Here is a 14,578-nt window from a genome sequence, read left to right as displayed (position 1 = left end):
AGTATATTGGCCTAGTGTGCTATCAAATACTTTAGGAAATTCATCACAAACAGGCATAAAGTCCAGCGGCTGAACCTGATTGACCCCTGAGACCATAAACTCTAGAGGCCTGAATCACGAGAGGCCCAGCAGACTCATGAGCTGACCCTCCACCACCAGCAAGTCCAACAGTCCATTAAAGTCCTTATATCGCACCCGGAACTTGCCCCAACCCTGGACAGCTACAGGGTTTTTGTTAAAGTCCCATAACGTTAACCATTGTGGTTTTTGTAGGAGGGGTCCTGCCTGTGGGCAGAGAGTGCATAATGTGTCGGAGGAAATAATGGAAAAGGATGACCCCGTGTCCAATTCCATTCTACAAGGGGACCCCTCTATCAGGACTGTGACATGCTGCTGGTGCTGCTGGTGGTGGGTCGCGATGGTGTGTAGATCAGAAGACTCCTGATGGATGGACATTCCTCGGCGCTGTCCTTGGGAGTGGCAGATGCAGGTGATGTGGCCTTGCTTGTTGCAACGCAGGTGATGTGGCCTTGCTTGTTGCAACACCAACAGACAGCATCCCAGAACCGGCACTTGCAATGTTTGTGCGCTTCTCCGCAGCTGGTGCAGGAAGCCGCGGAAGAGGAGGCCTTTTCTGAGGATGTACCCGGATCTTGGGGTTGATGAGATGGGCGGTGAACATGCAGAACTTCCTCCTCATTGGAGCCGTTGGTAGCTGCTGTTGTGTCAGTGCAATGGATCACTTTGCCACGATGGTCTTGATGGGTCTTCTCATACACTGTGACCTCCTTCAGTGCCATGCTGTCCAGTTTGTGATGCAGCTTGTGCTCCTTGAGGCCTACCACAAACTGGTTCATGAGTGTGTCTGCTAGGCTCGGGAACGCACAATGTGAGGCCACTCGACGGAGCCCGGCCAGGAAATCCACAGCGATCTTGGCGAGGCCCTGGATGCATGCAAAGAAGTCGATTCGCTCCACAATTTTTGTAGGCTTGGGCGAAAAGTGGTCAGTCAGCGCCTTTACCAGGACATCGTAAGTCTCTTCCTTCATGATCTTGAGGTTGATCAGGTCCTTCAGCAACTGGAGCATCTCAATGCCACACGTGCTGAGCAGGAGGACCTTTTTCTTTCCCACATTTGTAATGTCGTGGTATTCTAGATGACTTTCCAGTCATTCTAGCCAGGTTTCCCACTGTTTGGGGCCTGTGGCATTGAACTCTGGGATGGTTCCTTGGCTGGCGGCCATCTTATGCGTTCCACGTGGAGGAGGAAGCTCAGGAGTGGCAGGCAGCTCAGTGGTGAGTGAAGCAGGCGTGATTCCTCACCAAGTTCACGGAGCTGGGAGTGGTTCGGGGTGCGGTTCCATGAGAATCGATGTGTGGTGCGATGCTCAGCTCTTCTTCATGGTCGTTGTTCATGGGAAGCTGGATCCCATCCTCGTCACCAGTGAAAAGTACTGAGACTGACGCAGTGATTTCAGCTCATACTTTTATTTTAAGTGAAGAACAAGACAACTCTACCGGCTCGCAGGCCGGCTTATATTCCCAGTAAATCCCACACACAAAACACACACCCCACCAGTGATAGATTATTTCCTTAGGTTAGGCATCCCATAGGTCCTTGCTAGGATCCTAGCCCTCTGATTGGTGTGGGCTAGGATCCACTCGGGCCATTGTTCTCTGGAGCGAAGCTTGGTAGCTTCGCATGACTGCGTGGAGGCCCAACCTCGCACGCGGTCAAATTTCAATACATTAAAGGTTCCCAACTCTCTAGATGGGCTTTTATTTCAGTTTCAGGGTAGATGCTACCACTACCTGCCATATTTAAGGAGGAACAGGACACCCAAGTTCCCTTTCAAGATCTGAGGCCTTGCCTCCGTGTCTCCTGCCGCCCAGTGCCTGGCCACCGTGGGAACAGATTAATGCCACATATACATACATACATAGACCTTTATTGGCATAACACAGCAGCAAAGAGGACAATAAAACAAATAGAAAATAAATAGAATGAATAATAGATTATAACAAATTACACCAAGCTGCACCACCAAGGAATCGGTTTTTTTAAACTTCTCGGAAATAATAAACTCAGTTGAGAATATAGCAATTCTAAAAAATACAAAGGGGTTATGACTTATACGCTCTTACCCTAAGCTCCCAAACATAGGCTAGATTAATGCCTTGGTCACCCCTGGAGGAATAGCCACTTGCTAACCCCTCTGGAGTCCCTTTTAAGGTAGTGTGTCCAAAGTGTTGGAGATCTATGTGCTACCGAGAACCACTCTGAACATCAAAAGTTTAAAGTATTTATTAAAAAGAAAATGTTTATGAGTATACTTTTTAGTGCAGCACCAAAGTTAACATGGAATACAAAAGAAATTGGCAAAAAAAGCACATCCTCTGTCCCTTCCTCTATACTTGCCCTAACTGATGCTAAAATATTGGATAGGCTTTTTAGCTTAGGTGTTCTCTTTCTCTACTGAGTTCCATTACCCTGAAGTTTGCTCCCAGTTTCCCAGTGGTAGCAAAGAATCCCCATAAGGCCAGGAAAACTCAGCCTTGGTTTGCAACTCGCTGCCCAAGAAGGTGCTGTGGTGGAGGGGCACAACTTCACCTGTCTCCTTACGGATTACCTGCAAACAACTCTGCCTTATTTTATAAGTGGGGCCGGAAGTACAATCAGCTGCATAGCAAAAAAAAAAACCCAACCCAATTGAAATCAAATGGCACTACCTCTCTGCTTAAAATAATCCCCCAGAGCAAACAACTCATTTGCAAAAAATGGCAATGAGTGAAGTGAAACTCATTTTCTTTAAGCTGTTTTACCAGGCTGTGGCAAAAGGTGCCTGCTCAGGCCTGGAGGCCCTGTTCCATTCTGCCCTCCTAGGGGTTCCCAACTCCCTGGATGGGCTTTTATTTCACTCTCAGGTAGACGCTACTACTACTTGCCATATTTAAAGAATTGCCTGCTGGGAGGGACAGGACCCCCATGTTCCCTTCCAGGACCAGAGGCCTTGCCACTGTGTCTCCTTCTGCCCAGTGCCTGGCCACTGTGGGAACAGATTAATGCCTTGGGTGCCCCTGGAGGAATAGCCACTTGCCAGCCCCTATGAAACCCCTTTTAAGATAGTGTGTCCAAAATGATGGAGGTCTATGTGCTACAGAGAACCACTCCCAGCATCAAAAGTATAAAGTAGTTATTAAAAATAAAATATTTATCAACATACTTTTTAGTGCAGCACCAAAGTGAACATGGAATACAAAAGAAATCTGACCAAAAAAAGCACATCCTATGTCCCTTCCTCTATACATGCCCTAACAGTAAATTATTGCTCAGGCTCTTTAGCTTAGCTGTTCTAGTTCTCTACAGAGTTAAATTACCCTGAAGTTTGCTCCCAGTTTCCCAGGAGACCGCATGGTCAATATGGCTGCCTCAAGAGTTAAGATTCATGTGCCTTCTGAGGAACACCACCTCCCAAAGAAAGAGAGCTACTTCCTGTGGCAAGGAAGTTTTAGCATTTCTGTTTCCCATCCTCCTTGACCCCAGTCATCTCAAGTCAAGGCATATTTTCCTGTCATCTCCAAAAATTTCCTTCCTCAGCCTCTCTAGAATTTGACACGTCCAACTCTCTGGTCCTTGCTAGGAGGAGTAGCATCCAAAAAGGAGAGAGAGAAAATATCCCCCCATTCCTCCAATTTCCATTAATGTCCAAGGATAACAGGAATTACTTTTTAGTTCAAAGTGTACGGTTCTTTCCAAAGTAGAGAATGAGTGATCCCCATGCAAGGTAAAAAGGTAAAGGTTCCCTTGCTCGAAAGCCAGTCGAATCCGACTCTAGGGTTGCAGTGCTCATCTCCGTTTCAAAGCCGAAGAGCCAGCACTGTCCGAAGACGTTTCTGTGGTCATGTGGCCGGCATGACTAAACACCAAGGTGCATGGAACGCTGTCACCTTCCCACTGAAGCGGTACCTATTTATCTAGTTGCAATTTCTTGCTTTCGAACTGCTAGGTTGGCAGGAGCTGGAACTAGAGACGGGAGCTCACTCCGTCATGCGGCACCCGGGTCTTGAACTGCTGAACTACTGACCTTCTACAGTCTGCAGTTCAGCGTCTTAACCACTTGAGCCACCGCAGCTCCTGATCCCCATGCAAAGTGACTCTCAATAACTGTAGTTTAACCAATAATTTTACAAATTCCTTTAAAAGTGGCTCTTTGTATGTTTCAGATCTTTAAACGTACCCACCTACAGGAGCCTCAATTTGACATAAGCTATTTTCTATTTTTTAAAAACCTTGTGCACTTTGGAATGAACTCTAAGAGAAAATCAGAACATTTTAGGAATTAATGTAAGGCAGAGCTTTTAACTGGGCTTTTTCTTCAGGCAAAAGCTGTTATATGTGACATATAAATGTTTGTATTAAAAAGCCACTGGAAAAACTCAAGGAAAATTGTATCAAAGGCAATTTTATTAAGTGGCCCCACTATGAAAAAAAACACCAATGACAGAATAGCATTTTTGAGACAATAGAATTGTAACATTTTATCAGGAAAAAATGAAGTACATGCTTATACATTTATCTGTCTGTCTGTCTGTCTGTCTATCAGATTTCTACCCCGCCCTCCCAGCCAATGCCAGCTCAGGGCGGCTTACATAAAATCAGCATATAACTTACAGTAAGACGATTAAAACATTTAAAGAAATTCTAAAACCAGTTAATGATAACAGAATATGTGCTAGTATTATGATTATCATTGAATCAATGCTGGCTACCATACTCAATTCTCTCTTCTCATAGCTGGCTCCTAGATCTTCTTCAGGTGTCTTTCAGGTGGCTGGCACAGGCTGTTATTAAGAATTCCAGAGGCACCAGGGCTTTCTATGCTTCAGCTCTTGGTTGTTAATGATGTTTAATGGTGGTGGCAGCTCCAAAAGCCTGGTGGAAGAGCTCTATTTTACAGGCTCTGCAGAACTGTAAAAGGTTCCTCAGGGCTCTGAACTCTTCTGGGAGCTTGTTCCACCAGGAGGGAGCCACCACCAAGAAAGCCCCGGCCCTGGTTATTGCCAGTCTGGCCTCCTTAAGACTCGGGAGGGCCCCTGAATGTAGTGCTTTCTGAGGAACATGTGGGGAAAGGTGGTCCCTCAGGTAGGTAGGCTCCTGACCATAAAGGGCTTTAAAGATAAGAACCAGCACATTGAAATTAATTTAGTATGCTATTGGCAGCCAGTGCAATGCCTTTAGCACGGGCTGAATGTGCTCCCAAGTTGAGAGTCCCATCAGCAGCCTGGCTGCAACATTTTGCACCAACTGCAGCTTTCGGATTTGCAACAAGGACAGCCCCATATAGAGAGCATTACAGTAGTCCCATCTTGAAGTGACCATTACATGGATTCCTGTTGCCAAGTCATTGTGTTTTAGGAAGGTTACCAACTGCCTGATCACAACCGGGGGTGATAAACAGCTGATTTGGCAGTGGCAGTGGCAGTGGGCCTCCATTATTAAGGAGGCATCCAGGAGCACTCCCAAACTCCTAACCTCTGGTGCTGGTACCAAAGGAGCCCCATCGAAGGTCAGAAGTGGGATCCCTACCCTTGGACTGCCTCGGATCAGGCAAAGGACAAAGCCCTTTGTCAGATTCAATTTCAGCTGACTCAACCTAAGCCAACCAGCCATAGCTTGTAATGTCCAGGCTAGATCTTCTGGTTTAGAGTCAGACTGATCACCTAACAACAGATAGAGCTGGGTAACATCCCAGCCCATGCCTCCAGTGACCATGCATACTGGTGACATCCCAGCCCATGCCTCCGGGCAATCTGGGCAAGGGGGCGCATATAGATGTTGGAGAGCATCAGGGACAGCACAGCCCCTTGAGTCACTTCACAGTCCAGAGGGTGCTTTTGGGATAGTTGATCCCCCAGTGCCACCCTTTGTCCTTACCCTTGGAGAAAGGAGACAAACCGCTTCAACGCCGGCCACTGAACACTAATGTCAGCTAGGCGGTGGATCAGTAGCTGATGGTCGACCACATTGAACGCTGCCAACAGGTCCAACAACAACGGCACTTCCTCTGGAGATTGTCCGTGAGGGTGACCAGTGTCGTCTCTGTCCCGTGGCCCAGGCAAAAGCCAGACTGGAAGGGGTCTAGAATGGAAATGTCATCCAAGAAGCCCTGTAACTGGATTGCCACAGCCCTCTCTATTATCTTGCCCAAACAGGGCAAGTTGGAGACTGGCTGACAGTTTGCCAATTTGGACGGGTCCAAGGATGGCTTTTTCAATAAAGGATGGTCGACTGTTTCCTTAAGTGCCCCAGGGAACTGCCCCTCTGAGAGGGACTTGTTGATAATCTCCCATAGGACACCTCGAAACCCCTTGTGACTGGCTTTAATTAGCCACGAAGGGCACAGATCAAGGGAGCAAGTGGTAGGGAATACAGTTAGGAGCAATTTGTCAATTTCCTCTAGGATGAGTGGGTCAAAATGATACATAACCTGACTAGAAGAAGTGCATGGAGCCTCGAGCTCGCTCACTGTATCAATTGTGGTAGGGAGGGCAGAGCAACATGACTTTATCTGCAAAATAACTCACAAAAGCCTCACAGTCAATGTCCAATTCCCTAGCATTTGGTTTGCCTTGTGGCAGAACAGTAATGGACCAAATCATTCTAAATAATTGGGCTGAGTGTGAGCTTGCAGACACAATTGTGGCCACATAATATTCTCTTTTAGCAGCTTTGATTGCCATCTCATAGGATCTCATGTCCTATAAGATGTTCTTGTAGCTTCATTGTGGGCATGCCACCACTGTCACTTCTTAGCCCTTGCTTCATCAGTTTTAACTCCTCGGTAGACCATAGAGTGAGCCTGGAGTGAGGGCGCAGAAGGCATTGGGGAGCGATCTCATTGATGGCTGCCAAGACTTGACTGTGCCAAATCTGCAAGTTCATCTAATGAGCTGCCAGGAGGCTTCGGGTCCTGGAGAGCCATCTGAAGCCACGTAGGGTCCATTTGATTCCATGGGTGAGCCAAAGTAGTCTCACTGCCCAAACAGGGTCAGAGTGAGACATTCAGATGGGCTTTCAGAGCAAAGTGTCCAACCATAGTACTGCCAAAGCAGTAGTCTGGTCCACTGTAACCCACACTGTGATGATCAGATCATGCATATGCCTGGCCCAGTTAGTGGGATTCATTACAAATTGAGAGAGTCCCAGTGCCACCATGGATTACACCAGATCCGTTGCCTACGTAGAGGCTGCATCATCAGCATGGACATTGAAATCACCCAGGATATCAGTCTAGGGTGTTCCAATGCCCAGCCCAATGTGGTCTCCAGCCAGTGCATTTGGGCAGTCAATACACTAACCAAATCATCAAACTCTCCCTGGCTTCCCACACTAAGCCAACACACTCTATGCCTGTGATCATCAGTGATGGGAGCGCCCTGAAGGCGTAATCCTCCTGAATGAATAGAGCCACTCCTCCCCCCACCCCCAAGTCCATGATTGGTGAAGGACTGAGAACCTGGGAAAAGCCAATTGGGAGTGAGCTGCTGTCTCTTCCTCTCACACCCAGATCTTGATCACGCACACCAGGTCACATTCTGCTCTTGCAGAAAATCCCTAGGACCATGGTCATATTGTTTATAGACCTGACAGAATGTCAATATCAGGGGTGGGGTCAATCATCCAAGCCCCACTACCTACTACCTTTGGGATTGGACACAGGCTGGAAGGAGGCTGAGCTACTCTACTTCTCTGTTTCCTTCCCATAACTTCATGCCTGGTCCCACCGCTGTACTTTCCCCTCCCCAGGAGCACTGGAATCTCTTGCCCACTCGTCATCTCGCCTGCTGGTCTTTGCCAGCTGTATCAGCTAGAGGCCTCAGACAAACTAACTTCAATCAAACCAGACTAGTCTTTCTACAGCAGGCGATGGCTGCCAATAACTCCTTAATTAGGTGTAACACACTCTATAATAATCAATTCAATTTCATGCACTCCTGATTAATCCAATAGCCTATGACTGCCTTTTTCTTTCTCCCTCCCCCCCATCAGTTCAGCCAATAATTCAAAGTTAGATAAACGTTAATACAAATTGTGGCACATTTACTTCAGGTGACTAGATGACCTCTTATTAATTAATTAATTAGGAAATTTAAATAAAAATTAATTAATTAGTAAATTCATCAATTGCAGGGCAAAATAGTCAATTCATTGAACAAGTTTAAATAACAAAACACAGTTTATAATTTCTGCTCCTTAACCCAATTAAATAAATTTAAACCTAATAGTTCCCTATGGCTGACTTACATGAGTTCCATATGCTTGACTTACATTAAAGGGTTTAATTCTTTCTCCTTACTAGCTGTTCCCTCTTGTTCAATTCAGGTCTAAACACAATGATGTAACATTTAGGGAAAAAGATGCAACTCAACAACCCAGCAGTAGAAGCCAAGATAGAGAAGATCTCTACAGCCACCATGTATTTCCCCTTGGTGCTCAGGTAGGTTGGAACAAAGGATAACCAAACACTGCAAAACACCAACATGCTGAATGTGATAAACCTGGCTTCATTGAAACTGTCAGGTAACTTCCTGGCAAGGAAAGCCACCATGAAACTGACACAGGCCAGAAAGCCCATATAGCCCAAGACACAGTAAAACATGAGAGGTAATCCCTCATTACATTCCAAGGTGATTTCTTCAGTCATGGAATTCACATCAGCATCTGGGAATGGGGGAGAGACTCCCAACCATATAGCACAAATGCCTGCTTGGATAAGTGAGCAGGAAAGAATAATGCAGTTAGCTAAGGCCTTCCCCACCCATTTCCTACTTCTGGATCCTGGCTTGGTGGTCATAAAAGCCAGAACCACAGTGACAGTCTTTGCCAGCACATAAGATATAGCCACTGAGAAGATCATGCCAAAAGCAATTTGTCGTGTGAGGCATGTTACCCTCCCGGGCTGCCCAATAAAAAGCAAGGCACAAAGGAAGCAGAGCAGGATGCAGATGAGAAGACCATAAGTCAGGTTTTGGTTGTTGGCTTTGACGATGGGAGTATTGTGGTATTTTACAAAGCTTCCTAAAGCCAAAATAGTGATCCAAGAAAATGAAAGTGCCAAAACAGCTAAACTGATCCCCAGGGGATCTTCATAAGATAAGAAGCTTATCTTCTTTGGAATGCATGAATCACGGTCCTTATTTGGATATTGATCTTCTGGGCATTTAGAGCAGTCATCCAAATCTGGAAATGAAAATGTTTATTCTGAATGTCCCATAAAGTTTTGTTTTGTATGGTTGATCACTTAGCTATTTGATATATACTTGGCAACACTTATATATTATACACTGATGTATTACCAAGTGACAGGTTGGATTTCATGGTCCTTTCATGTGTTATTCATAGGCAGATTAGATTTAGGGGGTCCATGTTATGGCCCCCAAAGAAGATGCCTCCAGGAAAGTCCTTTTGGGGGACCTGTCAGGCTCAGGTTCAAAAGGTTAAGCTACATACATCAAACGTAAAGAGAATCTATTGATGTTTCCAAGGCTGAAGAATTCTGCCCCCCCCAGTTGCTTTAAAGTTGCTTTGTTGCTTTGAACTTTGTTAAACATTTTGAGTGGGAAAAGTCAGTCAGGAAATGTATCAATTCATGAACAATGAGCAACTGCTTGAAAATTTGTGGAAATTTCATGCTGGTTGACCTACCATGAATTTCACTTAACAAACCATGAACAGGCAAGAATTCATCACAAACTTTTGTTTGTGAGCTGGTTCATACTCATCCTTACTGCCAGGGAAGGGAAAGAGGAAATAGTGGAGAAGAAAAAAATAGATGACCCAGACAAATGCTTGCAGGTATCTCACCTGTTATTTACTCAGGGTAGTAGATCTAGCCTCTCTACCATCCATAGAAAGCAATGGAATTGGTAGACCAAGGCTTCCAGCCCAGATTTCTTCAATCAGTAGTTAGTTGTCATTTTCACTCTCTTTGAATTTTAAAGGGGCATTATGTTCTATGACTGTTGACCTGGCCTCCCATTGGGAGACCAGATCTTCTCATGTAAACTAATGGTCCATTCAGATTTAAGAGGAGAGAAACCCTGCCAAACAGCTCTTTGGCAAGACCAGCTTCCTCTCTGTCCTTCTTTACCTCCCTCCCTGGTCATGCTGCTTGGGGGCTTGGCATGGGAAGGGCAATTTATATAATTGTCCCAAATGTTCTGGACCATCCCAAAACCTCGGGGGGGGGGGAAATCTGAAAACAGTAAGGAGAGTCCTGACAATTCAGGATATTAGGGATATACAAATGTGCCTTTTTAATTCTTTGTGTTCTCTTTCATCATCATTGTGAGCCTTTTCATTTCACCTATTTTTTGTCCTGTGGATGTTACATACTCTTTAAAAGTCATTTATACCCAACTGATGCAAACCATAGTTTAGGTTAGTAGGGAAAAGGGTGACCTTAGTTATATTCTGAATGGTGAGATGACATCTCAGAAACAGGAACTTTTGACTTAAAATGCTGGCAGTGACATTTCTATATGAGATGTAGGAGTCAGACCATAAGGAAATCTTGTCCTTTGCCAATGCCACCCTAAGCAGAGTTATATCCTTCTAAATCCTTTTGTGTCAATGGGCTCATAAAAAAAGATTTAACTCTCTTCAGGAAGGTCCTGTAGGTTTCTTACCTTTCTGGCTTGAAATCTTCTCTCTTGGACATGGAATGCAATCATAGCAACAAAATGGCCTCCCCTCCTGCTTCGTCTTCCTATTGCCAGGATGGCAGCTCTCAGTACACACAGAAAAGGGCACATTCTGGTAAGACATTTAAATAGTATTATCATTATGCAAAGAAGATGGAGGAATCTGTATCTCTGTAAGGATTAAAAGTCTGGTTTGGTAGCCATTTTCATCTCTTGCAGCAGAAGCAAACACAATTCTTGTGTTATTTTTAATATATATAATATATATATTTTACTTGTGGTACTTTTAATATATAATATAATTTCATGCACTAGTAGACACTATGTCCTGAATGCATTTATAGGCTGTGGTAATTTACAGATGGTTGAAATAAAATAATGATATCAAATGCCCAGAAGACATCCATTTAGCCTCAACCAGAGACATAGCCTTTTCAGCTCTGTCTCTGGCCTGGTGGAACACTCTCCCAAGTGAGATCAGAGGGCCCTGCAGGATTTGCTTAAGTTCTGCAGGGCTTGTAAAACAGTGATGTTCCACCAGGCCTTTGGCTGAGGTGGCAGATGTCTAATTACATGGGCCTCCCCAGCTCCACTCTGCTCCAACTTGTTCAAACTATTCCATTTGGTGTTACTGCCCACTGCCCAGTATTTGGTCCACCATGGGCACATTTACAAAGTAGAATTTTGGGAGCATTGCTCATCTGTGCCTGACTGCCATCTGGTATGCTGTGTTATCTATTTTGTATAGTTTTGCTATATGCTGTTTTGTTTTATCTATTTGTTGTAATCTGTCCTGAGCCCTGCAGTGCAGGGGAAGGCAGGATAGAAATTCAGTTAAACAAACAAACCAACAAGGTGCTAGCCAGTTAACAATATTGGTTTTGGGAGGGCAAAATAACATGTTTTTTGGGGGGTTGTATTCTAGTGAAATTCCAACATATTTCAGGGTAGTCAATTATTTCACCAACCAAGTAAAAAATCTCATTTGATGGCAGACACATTCTCATATCAGATGGGATTTTTTTTTGTTTATCTATATAAAGGGGAGAGGGGAAAATGTACTTCTTATTAAGAACAGCCAAAACACAAGCTTTCAAATTTTCCAGAATTCCTTATCAGCCTGGATGTTAAAAAGTGTGTATGTGTGTGGGGGGGTATCTTTTTGCCCATGCTCTTTGTCTGTATGCTCTGTAGGATGCTTGGCTGACTTCAGAGGTTTATACAAATCTCTGATATTATTTTCCTCTCTTTTTATTCTTTCCTTTATCATTATTAATCAATAAACCTGCCAAAAATACCAGGTGCTGTCAGGAGGTCCAGCAGTGGGGCAAGGAAACTAGGAGCCCTCACACTATTGACCCCCCCACAAGCACCAAGAATACAAAGTATCACTTGCCTTAGAGTCCCTATCTATACCTTGTGGCTAATAGCCACCGATGGGCCTCTGCTCCATATGGTTATCTAATTCCCTCCTGAAGCCATCCATGCTTGTAGCAACCACCACCTCCTGTGGCAGTGAATTCCATGTGTTAATCACTCTTTGGGTGAAGAAGAAAGTGCACTAGAGTGTTTGGGAAAACACTGGAACAAAAGCATCTCAACATAAAAATTTAAGTAACTGTGAATAGCTTAAGAAACTCTCGTTAGCCTGGAATACAAGAACTAAAGTCTGTGCATGTACAGATTTTACATCAGAAATGCTCAGCCCGTGATTTTTCTTTCCCCTCTATGTTAAATAAAATATTTTGTTATTTTTGAATTTCAAAATGCCTTGAGTGTCATAAAGTTGTTTAAAACTTTAACTTAATGTGGACTCCTGATCCTTCCTTCAGGTTCCTGGGCTGAGCTAACAACCAAAATATTGTACCATGACAGGGTGGAAGAGCCAGAGTTCTTCAGCAAAGAAGAAAACACATTACTGGGAAAGCTCAATCAGTAAAAAGAAAGAAAAATTGAGGGGAGATCTTGCCTCTGAGGGGCATAGTGTGACTGGCCCCAAATCACCCAGCAAGCTTCTAAGACAGACTGGGGATTCAGACCTGGGGCTTGTCAGATCCTAGTCTGACAATCTGACCACCTTCCTTTTTTACAATACCATTTTTTTTTACAATACTAAAATGCCAAAATATATCAGATTTTATCACTCTTAAGATTATTAAATGTATCATCTGGAATGAATTTTTTTACATCATTAGTTGCTCTTACTCCTGAACAGAAGCTACTAGGGATGACACAAACCACAAAATGAACTGAATTTTTCCTCAAACTGGGCTGCTTCATGGTTCATTTTGACCCAGTTTATTTGGCTGTACTGTTCCCAAACCAACAATGAACCACCATTTTTTTCTGACGAAGTTTGGGTGGTTCATTAAAGTGGTTTGTTGGTCAGACAGCCTGGTACCAATGCAATCAATTCCTAGGCAACGCTGGGGGTGGACTTGTGGAGAGCCCTAGAAACACTCATAGTAGTTGTCTATAGCTGGATTGACAGCTCTGTCAGCAGGAGCTCCCATTCTGCTCAGCTGTTTTCACTTTGCAGCAGTAAGAGAGAGGAGAGGAGTTCATTGTTGAGTGAGAGTGAGTTAGGAGAAGAAGAATTGCTTGCTGTTGGCTGAGGGACATAGAGGGACAATTTTTAAACACCTCTCCTGGCTGGGAAGGTGTTCCTTGCTGTGGTTTCAGGGCAGAACAAACTCTTTTTTCCCCATTAAAAATCCAATCTTTGGCAAATTTGGGGGTGGGGGAGACCCTGCTGAAGATTCCGTGTGAGTTTGGTGTCAAAAGGGGGGCATTCTACCACCTCCCAAACTCATGAACCACACGAAGCACAAACTAGTTCAGCAAGTGGAAAAGTTTATGTAAGTTCATGGTTTGTGGAACCCAATAAACCACGAACCACCACAAACTGCCATTTCCCAGTTTATGCCCATCCCTAGAAGCCACTATTGCTAATTCAATCCTATTTATTTCACCTTGTTGTCCATACACACACGCACACATACAAAATCTGTTAACTTGCTATACAACATTCAAACACATACACACAAACAAATTAAACTTTATAAAGTCAAGTGCTTAAAGAGGTTGAGCTCTGTGAAATAAAATTCACTGTGCAAATCAGGTACCATTCATTCAATCCCAAAATCCTGCCAAATCATCTGCTTCCAGATCCTACCTGATTAAACCTGCTATGCCATGTGATGGACTCCTTATGAATGGTGAAAATATTGTCTTTGGGAGTATGGGGATTCAGCATTCCCACTTTCACTCGAAGGAAGGACTGGTTGGGGAAAGTGACCCAGTTGGTAATATCAAATCCAGCTATCAGTTCCCCATTGTGGTCAAAAGAAATCTCATCACCAGCACTGTTGTTAAATGAGACTCTCTTCAGAAAATGGTGGAGCTACATTCAAAAGAAAAACATAGATTCCAGATGCTGAGGATGCTTTTGAGAAACATTTCTAATTTTACTGATTTTTTTTAAAGAAATCTATTAAAATCTGTTTTCCCTTATAAGAACATAAGAGACATCAATGTTGGATCAGGCCAAAGGCCCATCCAGTCCAACACTCTGTCACACAGTGGCCAAAAATACCAGGTGCCATCAGGAGGTCCACCAGCGTGGCCAGGACATTAGAAGCCCTCCCACTGTTGACTCCCCCTGCCAAGCACCAAGAAGACAGAGCATCACTTGCCCCAGAGTCTCTATCTATACCTTGTGGCTAATAGCCACTGATGGATCTCTGCTCCATTTTTTGTTGTTCAGTCGCACAGTCGAGTCCGACTCTTTGCGACCCCATGGACAAGGTCATGCCAGGCCCTTCTGTCATCTGCTGTCCTCTGAAGTTCGCTCTATTTCATGTTCGTTGCATCT

At 44.3% G+C, this 14,578-nt stretch overlaps 1 protein-coding gene across 1 annotated transcript in view; it reads right to left on the bottom strand.

Annotated features, from left to right (window-relative positions):
• Positions 1 to 8,339: 8,339 nt before the first annotated feature.
• Positions 8,340 to 14,578, bottom strand: part of LOC107118592 (vomeronasal type-2 receptor 26-like) — a 17,063-nt gene continuing 10,824 nt past the window's right edge. Inside the window, exons 4-6 of the mRNA XM_015420954.1 lie at positions 13,880 to 14,107; positions 10,690 to 10,816; positions 8,340 to 9,241 (exon numbers count right to left, since the gene is read on the bottom strand). Of these exons, the coding sequence (XP_015276440.1) occupies positions 8,340 to 9,241; positions 10,690 to 10,816; positions 13,880 to 14,107 (1,257 nt within the window). The remainder of the gene's footprint in view (positions 9,242 to 10,689; positions 10,817 to 13,879; positions 14,108 to 14,578) is intronic.

This window comes from Gekko japonicus, unplaced genomic scaffold (assembly GCF_001447785.1).
Source record: "Gekko japonicus isolate JY-2015 unplaced genomic scaffold, Gekko_japonicus_V1.1 scaffold3085, whole genome shotgun sequence".
NCBI classification, from domain to species: domain Eukaryota; kingdom Metazoa; phylum Chordata; class Lepidosauria; order Squamata; family Gekkonidae; genus Gekko; species Gekko japonicus.
The sequence above is the reverse complement of the archived record's forward strand: the minus strand, read 5'-3'. Positions and strand labels throughout refer to the sequence as shown.